The sequence below is a fragment of the Halyomorpha halys genome, unplaced genomic scaffold, assembly GCF_000696795.3.
Source record: "Halyomorpha halys isolate HHAL.00 unplaced genomic scaffold, Hhal_1.1 Scaffold152.1, whole genome shotgun sequence".
In the NCBI taxonomy this organism is placed as follows: Eukaryota; Metazoa; Arthropoda; class Insecta; order Hemiptera; family Pentatomidae; genus Halyomorpha; species Halyomorpha halys.
Genome location: NW_027109315.1, coordinates 296,017 through 313,186, shown reverse-complemented (window position 1 = coordinate 313,186; position 17,170 = coordinate 296,017). Strand labels below are relative to the sequence as shown.

The 17,170-nt window shown below is 30.7% G+C and overlaps 1 protein-coding gene across 1 annotated transcript in view; it reads left to right on the top strand.

Annotated features, from left to right (window-relative positions):
- Positions 1-9,411, top strand: part of LOC106678661 (D-3-phosphoglycerate dehydrogenase) — a 24,026-nt gene extending 14,615 nt beyond the window's left edge. Inside the window, exons 2-10 of the mRNA XM_014417345.2 lie at positions 909-1,060; positions 1,837-1,902; positions 1,988-2,274; positions 2,347-2,453; positions 4,350-4,461; positions 6,698-6,934; positions 7,020-7,220; positions 7,433-7,564; positions 8,033-9,411. Of these exons, the coding sequence (XP_014272831.1) occupies positions 909-1,060; positions 1,837-1,902; positions 1,988-2,274; positions 2,347-2,453; positions 4,350-4,461; positions 6,698-6,934; positions 7,020-7,220; positions 7,433-7,564; positions 8,033-8,163 (1,425 nt within the window). The 3' untranslated portion in view covers positions 8,164-9,411. The remainder of the gene's footprint in view (positions 1-908; positions 1,061-1,836; positions 1,903-1,987; positions 2,275-2,346; positions 2,454-4,349; positions 4,462-6,697; positions 6,935-7,019; positions 7,221-7,432; positions 7,565-8,032) is intronic.
- The last annotated feature ends 7,759 nt before the right edge of the window (positions 9,412-17,170 follow it).

The following is a 17,170-nucleotide window of genomic DNA, read 5'->3' as shown; positions in this document are numbered from 1 at the left end:
AATCTATAGATAGAATCAGCTTGGTTTGTAGGCATGCCATAAATCTCTCTTATGATTTCTGTCTGTCTTATGCCTAATGGAGCGTTCTGTGAAGGATTCATTTCATATTTTCTCATTCAACGAGGGTGAAATATATGGGGGTACGCAGGGTTAGTTGGTTGGAGTTTGATTTTGGTGATGTAACTGTTCATGAGTTCCTGCCTCCGGAAAATAAGTGGTGGTAAAGAAGCCTCAGCGCAGAGACTTTCTATTGGGCTCGTCCTGAAAGCATCTGTGGCAAGTCTTATTCCAGTATGGTGTACGGAGTCTAAGAGTTGGAGTCAGTTTGTTTTAGCTGAAGAATAAACCTCACAGCTGTAGTCTATTTTGGATCTTACTATACTTGTGTAGAGCATGAGCATCGACTTTCTATCAGCTCCCCAAGAAGTTTTTGCTAATACTTTTAACAGTCTGAGCCTCTTAAAGCATTCTTCTCGCAAGTGCTTTATATGATTTGACCATGTTAATTTATGGTCCAATATCAGTCCGAGAAAGTTGGTGCTGTCGCAGAGTGTTAGAGAATTTCCGTACATAAAAAGTTGAGGTACTGGGCTTGGAGTCCTCTTTCTTGAAAATAATACACCTCTGGTCTTTTCAATAGAGAAGCAGAGATGTTTGCTTTTCGACCAAGCTTGTAGACTATTCAGTACATTCTGTATTCCTCTTACCATCCACTGAAAACTGGATGCATAGAATAAAAAGAATTTATTTATTTCATATACTTACAAATACTATTTAATAGTGGACAGTTTTTAAGTTTTGAGTACAATAATTTATTCTTTTCTATACACCCAGTTTTAATTTTGTTTATCCTTTTTATTAAAATTTAATAAAAATTCAATAATTACAACTTATTTTTACATTTTCAGGATGTAGAAGCCTTGATTGTAAGGTCAGAGACTAAAGTAAAGGCTAACGTTCTCAATTCTGCTCCGAAATTACGAGTGGTTGGGAGGGCAGGAACTGGTGTAGACAATATAGATGTGGAAGCAGCGACTAAAAAAGGAATAATTGTTCTCAAGTGAGTAGAAAGGAAAACATAAATAATAAGAATTAGAATTACCTCTAATTAAATAAAACCATCAAATGACTAAAAATAATAATTTAAAAATGGAACTTTACGTCTCGTAATGTGAAATGACCATGCAAGTCAATACATTCACATTCTGAATTTACAATCAAACTAAAAAGTTACATTTGCCATAAGAAGAAACTGAAGTTGGAGAAAGAAACATCCTAAATCTTTCCTGCAGTCATGTAAGGGTTACATAAATGTTTCTCAAATATGTTTTACTCCTATCCCAACATAGCAGTCCTCATCCCAACTTAACTTCCAATTTGATTAAAAGTGTAAACTTATATTACAAAATACAACAGAAAAAACAGCAAAACTAAAACATCGGAAAAGATGTGAAAAAACATCACCCGTCCTAAAAGATATAAGACTTGGCTTTGTTGTAAGGAAGTAAATGTGGTACTAGGTTTAAAAATATTATTAAACAGATATATTTGGGTAATTATAAGTCAATTAACTTTGTTTTATTAATGGATTTATAAATGTTTTTTGAAATGTTAAAATTTTTAAGTCATCACTTTGGTTTGTTTTTCGATTAGGCAGAGTAAGAAGCAAACGATAATTAATTTAACAAAAATAAATACGGCATTTATGAAAGCTCTCATGGTACTTGCGTAAAAAGAAATTGAACTTTTTATATTAAAAAAAGCATTATGATTTTCAATTTACCCCTTTTTATGTTAATAATATTAAAATTAACAGGATTTACTAATTATTTTCAGCACTCCGGGAGGCAACTCAATTAGTGCCTGTGAACTGACATGTGCACTTGTTGTTTCTTTAGCAAGGTTTGTATATTTTATGATTGACTAAATAATAAATTATAAATGAATTAACAATTCTAAACTAATATGGATTTTATTTATTTAACAGGAATGTGCCTAGTGGCTGTCAGTCATTAAAAGAGGGTCGATGGGACAGAAAGCTTTACACCGGAGAAGAACTTTTAGGAAAAACCCTTGCTGTGTTAGGCCTGGGAAGGATTGGTCGCGAAGTAGCTTCAAGGATGAAGGCATTTGGTATGAGAATAATTGGATTCGATCCCATTGTCAGTGCAGAATCTGCAGCTGCTCTGGGAATAGAAAAAATGGAGCTTCCTGAAATCTGGCCCCTTGCAGACTACATCACAGTTCATACACCTCTAATACCTCAAACTAAAAGTATGTTTTTCCCTTATGCCAGTACTAAATGTAAGAAATTATTAAACTGACAATGATTTCGTTTTTGTTTAGATCTCATTAATGGAGATAGCCTTAACAAGTGTAAACCAGGTGTGAAAATAATAAATGTTGCTAGAGGAGGGATAGTTGATGAGAAGGCATTGCTTGAAGCACTTAAGGTGATTAATAAACCTATTTTATTACTTTTTGACATACCCTTCTTTTTATGTCCCTTACTCTGGGTATCTTAATTAATTAATTTATTTATTTCAATAAAAAATTAAACAAATATCATCAAACTCTCAAATGCCAATGTTCCTTGGGGAACTCAGAGATTTGTGTTCCATAAATAATAATAAATAGAGGAATATTAGATAAAAGTGTAGTAAATGAATAATCAAAACTATATAATAGGATTTTATGATAGGTTTGAATTTTAATTACTTAATGAATAATTTATAATCAGTGGATACTGAGATCATATACATAGACTAACTTAAGCCTTATTGAAATTTTTCTACTAGCAACACTTACTAAATTATTTATTCCATAATGGACATCGATCAATAAATAAATGGAAAATCAAAACAATGAGACTTTGAAAAGAGTGGAGTAGCACAGAGGGAAAATGTTGTACAACTAACTCCAAGAACCCGGATTGGAATCCAGCTGTAGCAGATACTTTTTATTCTTTTACTGTGGCCGTGAATTCAGCCCTGTGGGTTCTGGAGCCCTCCTGAGGCCAACCCAACATCATTAACTGGGTACCCTTAAATGGGGAAGGCATAGGGAGGTGAGCGACCCCTGTATCTAACACATAGCTCCTGGACCTACAGGTTCGGCATAGTGCTGATAAACCTGTCCCATATTAGGAAATGCAAAACAAGCCTCAGAAACCAAAAATCTGAAACTAAGGGTGTACAATGGCACAATAAAGACAGCTCTGACCAATGGCTGTGAGACCTGGGCTCTAACAGGTACCCTAGAAAGCAGAATCAAGAGATTTGAACAGAAAGTACCCCTTACAATTACAAGAGTGATCTGAGATCAGAGCCTTAACACATGGAGGAGAAGAACAGTGAACTGCTTGCAGAAAATGAGATAGATAGCCAGAATCAACAAAGATGCAAAAGAGCTCCATGCAGCAAACTGAAAAGTAGTAGCCCAAGATAGTTAGGCGTTGAGAAAGCTGGTTTGCATGGCCAAAGATCTAGGTCTGTAAAGCCAACCGAAAAAAAAAGTTAATGAAAAAACAAGAAATTAAATATTAAAGATAAACAATTTATTGTAGAAACATAGCATGCTTACTTTTTTATATTTATCTGGCAAATTAATTATCTTTAAGTGGATTAAATTTAGAACTCAGTAGCAGCTAAAAATCAATCTAAAGCATACTTAACTTTATATTTATTTACTATTCTACCTTTCATTGTTATATAAAATGGGGTTCTTTAAGCAAAGTGAGCATTTTTGTTGTTTTGTTTTTTAATTTTTATTGTTGAAATAAGCTTTTTTTTTCAGCTAAACAATTGAAGACAACAGGGGGGATATCTCACATTTTCTAATACGATAAGATATATCATACCTTGGAATCTTTCAGAACTATTTTCACATGAGCAAAGGTGAAACAAATTAAAAATAGCTTTAAGTAATGTAGAATCTGGGGCAGTGTTTTAATTTAAATAAATAATACAATAAAACAGAGTCGAGTAGTAGAGAAAAACAAGATACCCTTGTGTTTTATTAGATCTCTGATCCAATGTACTAATTTTTAAATAAAATGAGAACTAAAACTCTAAATGACAACTTATTATTAGACTTGTTACCTCATGTTTCTCCTGTACTGCTTCAGTTAACATGTTTTTCCCCATTATGCATATTTTTCAGAAGCAATTGGAGCTTCTTAAGCTCTTTTTTCTCTTATTTTGACTTTTTCTCCATGTCTGCCATCCTGAAACCCATCAGATATCATTGGAATCGTCTATTATAAAATCTTCATTAAAAATATCAATAATTTCAAAAAATATCAATTATATAAAACATTATTATGTTATTTATGTTTTTTATTTTTCAAGGACGGACGTTGCGGTGGTGCAGCAATAGATGTTTTCACAGAAGAACCTCCCAAGTCAGAATGGTTAGTGGAGTTCATCAAGCATCCTAAAGTGATTGCAACACCTCATCTAGGTAACATTATTAATTTAATTTTTTTTGTGTATGAAAAATTAGTACATTCTATAATATTTAAATTATTTAAGCAATTGATTGAGTATAGTTATGTAAAAAAGATTAAACTACATAACACTACTTTCATGAAATCATTAATTTTAATTTGATTATTTTAAAAATATAATGGTATACTATTGTATTTAATTGTCATGATTAAATAATTGAACAGTTGAATTAGTTTTTATTTTTAAAAAAGTGATACAATTTTTTTTAGAAATTTAGTTGGTTAAAAACAGAAATTTTATGTCTTAGCATTGTGGGGTCCCTGTGAAAAAATTAAGTTAATATTACAGTCTATTTCATATTTCACCAATGAATTATTTAATCATGATTTCACATTAAACATAAAAAATAATAAAGTAAATTAATTTACCTACATAGTTAAAAATTTCTGCATAACTATTAAACTATAGAATAATACAATACAAATCAATTTTATATTTTATATCAATTTTTTTTTTTAAATGAGAAAATTGCTATTTTCCAGGCCTTTTTCAATAAGATTTTGAAGCAGGCACACACTTCAAATTATATTTTTTATGATATAGATTTTTATACTAATTACTGGATCAATTTCAATAGAAAGTAATTATTTAGTAATATTCAGTTTTTTGTATCATAAACAATTTCAACAAACAACATAGTTTGGAACACCAACATGATACCTATTCTGCTTAAAAATACTAGTAACATTCTCACATTATCATTATTACGACATCTATTATGACAACAAAACTCAACATAGAACATAATATCCAATACCATAAAGAAATAATATTTTTAACAAGTTATGTAAACAAACATCATATGTTTGATCAGGATCTAAAGGAATTAACAGAAGCTTTTAGTATTTTTTTTCTATAAGTTAACTGACTTAATTGGGAAAAATATTCCCATAACCAAGAAAAAAACAAGGAAAAATACCAAACTGGCAAGTTGAGACTCGTTACATCAATTGCTATTCCACTTCATTTCGGGTGAGAGATGAAAATACCATTCTTCCCTTTCTTATATATATTAAAAAAAATAGGGTATGAAAGAAGTTTAATAATACCTTGTTTATTAATTTTCCAAACATAAGTATCCTGAACTACCAATTGAGAATACCACTAGTCAAAACTAAGAGGAAGGGGGGTATTTATAGTGAATATTGAAAGAAAATTAAGTATTTGTATCTCCACTGGCCATACTGGTCACTCTCTAGCTCCAAAGCATTTTCATTTAGGCCAGGGAGTGAAAAATCAACCATTTTTCATCTTTACACTCAAGAGAAGCTTCATAGAAACAAAGAAAAGTATAAATGTAAAGAGGTTCTGAAATACTATGAAACTATGTAACAGAAAATATAAGTCTAATCAGTATTTACATTGTTGAGTACTAGGAAGTGACCATCCATAAAAATACTCACAATTTGTTCATTCTATTTCACATCCTGAAAAACTGAAGAAGTTAATAGTAAGTGAACATAAACTGTTTGAAAAAGTAAAAACTGTTAGTCTTTGGTTTGTGCTAGCTAAAATTCAAATTATGTTTTATACCTATAATAATATAATTACTTAATAATAATACTAATACAATACTTATATAAGAATGAAAACATGGCAGGCATTGTTTTTTTAGGTTTACTGAAAAGATACTTGTACCATTGCTTTGTAAAATCTTAAGTGATTGGTAGTGACTTAGGTTTGTAATCGGAAGTAATAAAACAAGCATTATACATTTTATAATTAGATGAAAATTGATAATTAAGATTTCAAAGTGAGAAGGAAATGTTGGTATCAAGGAAGATAAAAAGAAACATGAATAAAATCATTCACATTCAGATGGTCAATCATTCTTAGTCAGCTCTGTATTTATTATAATTAAAATAGCACCAAAATTGGATAATGGACCGAATATAAAAAAAAAGAAAAATTTGTCTTTTTTTTTTTTTATATAATGAAAATCAATGTTTGGAGAAATATTTTCTCATCAATTTTGATATTGATCAATTTTAGATCAGCAATATTTTTTTTAAGAGTTCGTCAAGTTTCACTGATCAAATTTACCATATTAAATTTACCAACAAAATATTTAATATGCAAATAAATTATAGTTATAATACAAAATACGAGTCGAAGTCTTCTGAAACAAATATATTTATTTGACTAAGAAATAGTTACAACAAAAATTTAATTTTTATTGATGATTACAGGTGCTAGTACTGTTGAAGCACAACAACGAGTAGCTGTTGAAATAGCTGAACAATTGATTTCTATAGCAAAACCTGGAGAAGGTTTAGCCGGAGTTGTTAATGCTCCAGTTCTCAATGATTTGAGAATACCATCAAACACAGCTTGGATTAATTTGGGTAAAGAATTAGGGAATCTAGTTGGGAGACTCTACAAGCAGGAACCACTTAAAGGAATGAAAATTGACATCATAACTACAGGTAATAAGAAATTAATTTTTATTTAATTTTTCAATTTCAATTCAATCACTTTTAGAAAATGAATTATAATTTTTTTTTGTTACAGGCTTAGAAGCACTCCGTTTTATGAAAACGTCCGTTTGTGCTGGTCTCATGTCAGGAAGAACTGAGAATGGTCTAAATCTGATCAATGCTCTATTCCTCGCTGAGGAAGCTGGAGTCCTTGTTACACAAGCACACAATGATAAGACATCTGAACCGACAGTATCGATTGTTATATCTGGGAAGAATTCTCACAAAGTATCTGGTAATTATTTACAACTTACAAGTTAAAATGAGAATATTCATTGGTAATATTAGAAGGCTACATTCTACTAAGAACTATTACCTATTTTCTACTAGTGGCTCATTGTAATAATTTCAATAAAAGTTATATTGAATTATTATATATAATTAATTTTATCATTTATTACTAGATCTATAATATACATAACAATACATATTTTTCATCATTATTAGGTACAATAAGAGGAGGTGAAAGCTGGCTAATGTCGATAGATGATGCTAACTTTACTTCTGGAGTATTGCTCAATTCCAACACCTTGATTTTTGAAGGAGCAAAGCCGAATGTTGACTGCCCTAATGTTATAGGTACGTTCATATTTGTATTTGTGGGCTACCAATACCTGTAAAATCTTAGATGATTTATAGGAATTGAAATTTATTAACATTTTCAGAAATGTTTTTAACACTTGATTATCATTAAACCATTTTTTTAAAAATTAACTTATTTATTAATTAATCAATAAATTGTGTTCTGTTTATTTAATTTTAATATTGTGTCATCAATATTTCTGAAGTTGATTTTATTAACTTTTATTAATTGAAAACTTTGAAGTAGTTGTAGTATTTAGATTAGTGACATTTCTCTGAGATATATTCACTTAATTATGCAATCTAATATATTTTGTTCATTATAGTTTAAAATTTTATTCATTTTATGAATGAGAATATCATTTCAGATAAATGTTACTTATCTTATACAAAAATTGAATATTAATATGAAACAATCTGTTTGCACTGTCATAATCAATATCAATAAATTCTTATTTATTTCAGGAACTCTAATAAAAAACAGCATCATAGTTACAAATATGGCAGTTGCTAGAGGAAAGACAGCGGTCTGGATTGTGGTTCAGGTTCTTGAGAAATCCAACTTACCAAAAATTGAAGGACTAAAGGCATTTTAGTTAATAGTGATTTAAAATAATTATTAATTTATCTTTTGTCAAATTTAAATGAATCAAATATTGTTGAAGTATTGTCAATTATAACTGGTAATGATGGTGCCATTTGTTGCTCGTAATTACATAAATAGATAATAGGTTCCATCAACAGGATAATGTAATTTATATTTTAACAAATTACTGATCATTTTTTTGTTCAAAAATTATTTTTGAAAATGCAAAAATTCAAGAATGAGAATCTTGGATTTGTGTTTGGAACTCATTCAGGAAAAATCCTGAAGTAAAAAGACTGATAAAAAAAAATTAAACTAATGCTACCAGTAATGAAACCTTATCAAGTCTTTTTTCTTTATTTTTTTTTATATTACTTTTAAATTGTCATTTATATAATTTAGTAATTATAAAACAGAGATTTAAAATAAAAGTATCTCTTATGTATTAAATGAATAGAGATTATGTTCTAAAAATTGAAGTATCTTTGTTTCCATCATGTATGTTTATTAACATCAGGCTAACATAGATACAAATAATTTATTGTTAATATTAGTCAGAATTTTTGAAATTTGTTTTTAATTTTGTAAAATCAAAAATTGTTGAGAATAAAACAAATTTATTTTTTATGTTTTTATAAATGAATATATCAATTGTAAATAGTTTTATAACAGTATTGTTATTAGTAGTTTAGAATACAATGTCTCAAAACTTGCATTGTAATGATGTTAGTAAAATATAAATTTCTTTTGAATTATTACAAATTATAAATTTAAAAAAATTGTAGTTAATTAATTGTTTCCTTTCCTAAATCATTACAGATAGGTGATAATAAGCATATTCATTTTATCTGTTTGTTTTTTTAAATCCAAACAAAAATTGGTTATTAAATGAGATGGTCCAAGCTTTGAAAAAAACCTAATATGTGAGGAGAAGGTCAGGTTAGCAGTTAGCAAAGATACACAAATAAGCAAAACGTATTAATTTGTACCGATCTTTCAACCTGAATTTCAGGCCTTCATCAGAGTGATTTGTGTGAAGATGCTGCCTAATATAACTGCCTTAATATGTCACTTATAGTTGACGTTGGGTACCTACCGAACTAATTCAATTTTCAAGTCTTACAGATTTTACACAACAATATTGAAATGGATAATTAATTATGTAGAAGTAGGAATTAAATAATTGACTCATGATAATGCTTTGTAATGTACATGTTCTGATTGTAAAGACAAATATATGTTGGTATTTAGTATTTTATGTGTTCTATACCTTTGAAAGATTTTTTCGATTGGCATCACCATCGTATTATTATTATTATAGGGGATCAGAAACCCTTCCTCACCAAGAATTATGTACATTTTTTGTGAAATGATTTTCAGTCAATTTAAAATTACATAATATAACCTGCAAAGGACGTAACTCCATCCTGAGTGAGTCTGGAATTGTACTGTACAGTTTTGTCCCAAAAAAATAATTCTTTCCTTTTGTACTAAATATCTTATTAGCAATAGAAAGCACAAATTATTAATTCTAAATTTACTCGAGAGATGAAGCTACCTGTCTCCTTAGTTATTGCAATCAATATTGAAAGTTTTTAATAATTGTAAAAAAAAGTTTGAAAATTCAAGATTATAATTACGTGAAAAATCGTTTTGTTCAATGCCCTCAATTGTTCCTACATATTAGGACAGTATTTTTATTTTTTTATTAAGGCAATCCATACCGAAGGTGATGTTTGCCTGGTTATCTACAGGTGATCAACCTATTCTAACAATAGTAGGGGACAGGGGAGGGGGGTTAAGTTTTTCATTTTGTGGGACAGCCACTTATGAAAAAAGTCAATACCCCAGGCTGGATTGAAACCGGCACCGCCCTTAGATCTCAGAACCATAGACCTAGGCCAAACCAACTGAGCCACGAACGGCCCTATTTAAACCTTTAAATGAAAGAGTATGTATATGGTTTTATAGAGAAAATTAACAATGTTAATTGTAATACCTAACAAAACAGACAGTTCCATCTCTTAAATAACTTAAGAATTAATGATTAGTACTATAGAACTCTGCTTTATACATAAGGAAAGAATTATTCTTTTAGGACAAAACAGTACATGATTTTAATAGCTAAAATATTTTAATGGTAATTACTCATTATACTCTCCTAATTAGTAGGAATAAAAGTTTTCTTCATAACTTATGATTTTTTCACATAATTTATAATTATATTTAAATTTTTTTTTTTTTTTTGAAAATAGTTTCTTTAAAACTTTTTAGGAAAACCTTTTAATTTATATTAATTTTTTTTTTCCATTGCAGTAAAATTCCGGACATGATTTCGAACAAAAGACAAAAGAGTGAGTAGCACAGCTTCCTCACAAAGATAGTATTTTCAATGAGAAAGTTGATTTGTCTCATTACCACATAAAGTCGGAATAAAAAGAAAGAAGAAGTAGAAATCAACTCTACATTGCAGCTCATTTTATCCACTGGATGAGCCTAAATGTGGCGGGGGGGGAGTGATATAATTACTAATCAGATATCTCCAAACCCTGGTCTAGGGATTAAGCAACGAAAATGAAATACTCTTCCAATCCTCCTACAATGAGCTTCGACACAGAGCAAAAGTCTATTATTTTCGGAGAAAATACGAACAAAAAATTAATAGATAATACGACTAGTATATCAAATATAGTACTAAATGCAATTTGGTGCCGCGTACAATTCATTACATTTGGGATAATGCTCTTCCTAAGAACAGCAAAAGGTAGAGCGCAAGGCTTAATCAATCAAGGCGAATGGAATTGCAGAAACTTGATTATAAACTTGCTTGCTACCGTCCTTGAATATTTTCCAGTTTGCTCCAACAGCCAGAGCCTGACCGTTGCTCAGGTGGTGATGACTACAGAGGACCTTGCTGATATCCCAGTCACACCCATATCCACCGCTGTATGGGTTTTACCTGTCTATGTGGGTCACGCCTCAGGTTCTCTTCGAAAACTATTTTGCATGTGACGGGGATCCCCGTAGTTACCACATCCAGGCTAAGATCAATTACTTAATAGGTTAAAATACTTTCGTAGGACCTTCTAGACCTTGGTTCGCAATCATAAGTACAAGACCCCTTTTATTTGTATTACATTAATAGAGAGTTGGAAGCCCCTTGAGCCTAGAACAGAGGTCTCCAACCTTTTTTTGCCGGCGTAACCGTTTTGGTAGACGTAGAAAAATGGAGGAGTTGACGTGGTATGCCACATTCCTAAATTATTTGCGGAACCTCAGTGTTTCGCGTATCCCCAGTAAGGAACGACAGATCTAAGGGTTTCAGACTATTTGCTCCCATTGCAATTCCTATCATAGGCTCCAGCACCTACTTTCAAAGGACATTCATCATACCTGTTGTATAGTATAGGAAAACATGTGTTATTATCTAAAATAAAATAACTTAAATTTCCTCTTACAAAATAATTAAATATAAAATATATTTTCAATATCATTTTCAAGTATATAATTAACTAAAATAAGTGAAACTTTGTACAACATAAGTTAGGTTTTCCTTCATGAGCTCGTACTAAGGGACGTTTTCGAGTCAGCCATCATTATTTTTTTAATGTTTGGTTCCTTATGAAATTCTCCCAAAGATTTACATAATTAAGAACCTCATATTATCTTGTGCTATACTCATGATATTATTTAGTAGTAGTTTGTTCGAAATGGAATTGTTTCATAAGGGGACGTATTACTTTGCATCACCATTAGGTTTAGCTAGAGGCAACGGCTTCGGAGTTCCTATTCGAGATCGTGTATTGTAGAAATGGGATTTCTCTAAAACAATGAGCCATGATAGAAATTTTTGATATTTACCTATATGAATAGAAGAACATTCATAACCAATATTATTCATATGTTCCGGAATTTTATTTGACTCGATTATTCAATTTAATTAAATTTCCTTATCCAATTTTTTAATGAGGTTTTGGGTATCAACTTATTTGAAACTTCACGGATAACCTCAATAAACAAGATTTATTCCAAAACTTTTAATAAACATATTAAAATTTATTTTATTTTTTTAAAAATTCTTTCTTATTTTCATTTCATAAAACTAAATTATCATTGTTTCCATATTTCAGGTTTATTTAATGACCTCTAAATTGTTATCCAATACACTTTAGTAGATTACCATTTTCCAGTTTTGCTACAGAAAACACGGAAAATAGCTCCCTTATTAAATACACTCCAACACGAAGAGACAAGAAAATGCAACAATATTTGGGGAACTCTACATAAACTTTTTTTTTTCACTTTAACATAATACGTTTACATTATCACTGGCCATTATATCTAAAATGTCTTCTTCAGACTTCGGAAGCAAGATCTTGGGATCTGTTCACTGATGCCTACAGAAATGAATCCCGCTTTTAAAATACCTCAGCTAAAAAATCTAGACTTGACTATTTTAAAATTACGATATTATAATAATATTTGTAGGTCTTTTAATATTAAGGGAGAAGAGAGAGGGTGAGAAAAAAAAATTAACAAGTGATTGATTTATATGTGCTCCCTCTAGGAACTGCCTCCATTAATAAAACCATGGTTATTATCAAAAACATCAACAACCTTCTGGAACTTGGAATCTTCCCTTCTATTCGCTAATCCTCCTCCGTTCTTTCCTTTAAACAAAACCGAATCCTTAACCTACTACATAATCAGACCACTGTGTCAATGTAAACAATCAATAGCTACAATATTAATAACAAAAATAAATTGTAATTTCAATTTATTTCAATTTACATAGCACGATTCTGTAAATATTTACTAAACAATTAATCATACAGTGTAAAACATGTGTTCATATCCTTGAAAATATTTGTTGCTGCTGTTTTTAAGATTTTATTGATTATTACTAATATGCAAAGATGCATCAGAATTTAGGTGATTTTATTACAATTTATATTTTAGATCGTAATTTTATCTTGTATTTTTTATGTATTATTTGAAGAGGGAAAAAAGGTAGATGTATTGGGTTAAGGATGAGAATTGTATTCAGGTATACAAAAAAAAAACAAAATGGGGGATGAATAATATTATAAAACAAAGTTTAATAAAATAAAACAAAAACGTGTATTGTCTATGAGAAACTTTAAACTTATTATACTATACATATAATCCTTAACTTTTTCTAAGACTGGTTATTATTGCTTAAATAAATAAATTTGATCCTATTTTAGTCTCAAAATTATTTTTATTTATTTAAAAGTCCGACGTTTCGACTAATTTTGCCATCCTCAAGGACAGTCTTAATACAGCTTTAGAACCAAAAAAAATTACTTTATAATTTATCTTATATTATAATAATAATAATTTAAAATAATCTCTATTATAAGTTGTGATGAATTATAATAGAAAAGGTTGACTATGATAAAAAGTTTTAATTTTTAATTTAATGTGAAGAGTCGACATATTAGGATAATCGTGGACTGAAAATAATGACCTGGGCAGAATAGCCTGCATAAATTTATTTTTGTAAATGATGTGGTTCTAAAATTGTATTAAGATTATCTTTGATGATGGCCGAAACGTCGGACTTATAAAAAAATAAAAATAGTCTTGAGACTAAAATTGGATAAAATTTATTAATTTATTTAAGCAATTACTATACTATGTATATGTATAGTATAATAAACAATTGTCTAACTAGATTTAGTATACTTAGTATATAGCAAACAAATAGAATTGGGCAGCATAGCTTTTTGAATAGAAGTGTCTCTCTCTCTAGAGAACTTATGTCCCAGGATAAAATTATTTTTTCATTTCATTTTATATGTATGCTCCAAAGAGGAGATTAAATCCTTCTTAATATATACTATATCCTTTCATACAGTCAAAAGTAATTTAAGATTAACTCCCGACCTTACAAGTAGAGACAGTTCCACTACTTTATTACTGGGATCACTAATGAATAGTAAATAATATTAATAAATTAATAAACCACGGTATTTTTAATGTAATTACTTAATTGATTGCGTTCTCTTTTACACCTGGAGGGAGTGAGGTTGCTGGTCCTGGAGTAACTCCCCTCTCCTTCTCTAATCCATCTTACTTCTAACATAATAACATAAAAGATATTGACTACTCCACCTTTCAATGGGTCCCTAGGCCTTCGTCGCGGCATTCTTTCTAACACTTCTGATTTATACGTGTGGCAAACAGACAACAACAAAGACAAACAAAAAAGGGCAATCCTTCTCCGCCGGACCCGCCCCGTTAAGACCCCCGGGGAGCGACTTTCCTATATCATTTTTGCAATATTAGCTTAAAACGGGAAGAGGAGACTTCAAGATAGTTAAATCGAGCAATATTTAAAAAGCCCCTGAAATTGAGAAAAGGCGTGAATTAATTAATACCTATTATTAATTATACTATAATTAATACTATATTATAATAATATAATACCTATTATTAACATTTTCGAAAAAAATATAACAATTTCAAATAGAAATTTAGATCCTCATTTTGGCAGTATCGTGATGGATATTGTAAAAGTTCCAATGAATCAGACGAGTTACACAGGGAGTAAGCGAAAAAAAATATTTTTTTTTGTTACTTGAGCACAATTGGTTAGAGCTAAAATGTGATTATTAACGAAATTGAATATGAGCTTTTTTTATTTTTTAGTTGGTTACAGGTCATTTAAAATTGGATTTTTCTGTCTTCAGACGTAGATACTGTATATATAATATACGAAAACATAATTAATAAGTAATTATTTTACATTGATATATAGTTAATATGTATTATCGTTCCTAAGCTCGGCTGTGTCATCGGAAGTGGGACATATTCTAGTACAATATGTAGGAATTTCAATCTGGCATATTATATAAACTAGAAAGTTCCTAGGATTATCATCTAATATCTTCGATATATATGTATATATACTTTTTTAAAAACTAATTCAACGTATAAAGCAGAAATTTTTAATTTATTTATTTATTTCAAATAACCTTTCCATAACACGGATTTCGGTAACATTAACATATTACATTAATTATGTGTATATTAATGCTCTCATTAACATTCTTGAATAATATGAAGACTTCTTACCCCAGTTACACAGGTTGTGAATCATGACTTCCTTTCTTTTTTGTTGTTCCTCCTTGAAAAGGAAATCAAAGATAAATGGCAATCTCCGGGGAATGGAAGCCCAAGGAGTAAACTAAAAATTATTAAAAAAGACGTCAAGCCCTGGGTTGCCTCCACCCGCAAATGACGTATAGAGGAGATCGTACTGACCAGGCTAAGATTAGGTCACACGAGGCTCACTCACTCCTATCTTATTTTAAAAGAAACGCCTCTGAACTGCCAGTATTGCAACAGCAATTTGACAATTAGCCATATTTTCCAAGAATGCCCAAATTTCACATCTCAATAGCTACGAATTAAACCCAGATATTTTAAAAACCATCAGAGATGATGATAAAACAGTGAAATTGGTGTTTAAATTTTTAAAAACAAAATGTTTACTGACACAAATATAACATCGGACCGACAAAAAAAAAAAAAAATATATATATATATAAAATAAAATTAATCAAATGTAAGAAAAATTAAATAAGGTATAAATGGCGTTGAAGACCAATGATGTTTTACGCCACTCAACAAAAACAAATAATTCCGTTCCTTGTCTTCCGAGTGGGGTCCCTTCTTCGGCGCCTCCCCAGCAATATGCCTTCGAGCAAAGCGTCTTCTTCCAATATTAAAGTTAGGTGGGCTCACTGCCGTTTTTCATCCTTGTTATACGGGTTATTATTTTTGGCCATTAACTAAGTGAGTCCAACAGACAGTTAGTTCAGTTTCTCTCAACAATTAGGCCCTTACTCCTCCAGGGGATTGCAATTTTTAGAGATGTTCTTACCTTACTCCAGAACGCCACAGCATCGAGCATCGATGTCCTTCTCAAAGCATTGAATTTTTTCCAATGGAAAATTTCGGGAGGAGGACCCATTCCAAACAAAGGGCAAGGCGCCTCTTAGAGCACTGGTTCCCAGGTGAGCCGCCGCAGGGCCCTTTCCTGGCTCGTCACCAGAATACGTTTCAAGGTACAATACGGGAGACGCAAACATCAGTGTATCCAAAATCACATTTATATCGGTAAATTAGGTTCCATATCCAGTTCAAGGCAATAGCCACTCTACTTTCCTGCTAGAGGAGTCGGACTAAATTCTCTCGCGAACACCATCCCGAGGTAGGCGACTCCTTAACTTGGACTTATTCCTGTTTCTTTAAAGCTGAGATTAATGAGTTCTACTATATCTGTATTTCAACTAAGATATAGCCTGGGTTTTAGTAATAGCCGTCTCAACGTATTCCACTCACCCCATTCTATTGTCATGTTAGCACAACGATCTTATTTTTATTTTTTACTTGGTGCTTGGAGGCCACTGCAGAGACTAGATCGGTAATCTAGACAATACCAGGAAATCACTCATTTTCAAGCACTCACAGGAATTAATTGAAAAACAAGTTTCTATATGACCAGAAAAAGAGCAAGTAGTTTAGAAGTTAAGTTAGTTTGGAAATTTTAGTTAGCTAGCAAAATATATCCGTAACGTAATACTTGATTTAATAATTCATTAAATCCACTATTTTTACGTTATGAGGTGAAAACAATAAACAAACATAAAATGTATAATTGAATCGTTTAAAATGGGCGTGTAAGCTTGTAGGACTTAGTAACGAGCGGATCACAAAAATGTTAATATACACTGAACCCGTCCGAGGGGTAAACCAAAACGTAGATGGGAGGATTGCGTTAAAACTGATTTTCTTTGGATTTGGTTTGGAGGAGCATCACTGGAAGGATGTACGTAGAGAGCGATTGGTGGTATCGGCATCGAACCTTCGGGTTCGTTAGCCCTATATTATTATAATTGAAGGATAAGCTGCTTCAGGTGGCGTTCAAAATGTAACTGAAAATAGTAAAAAAAAAATATTTATTGAAAGTACATAAACATATATTA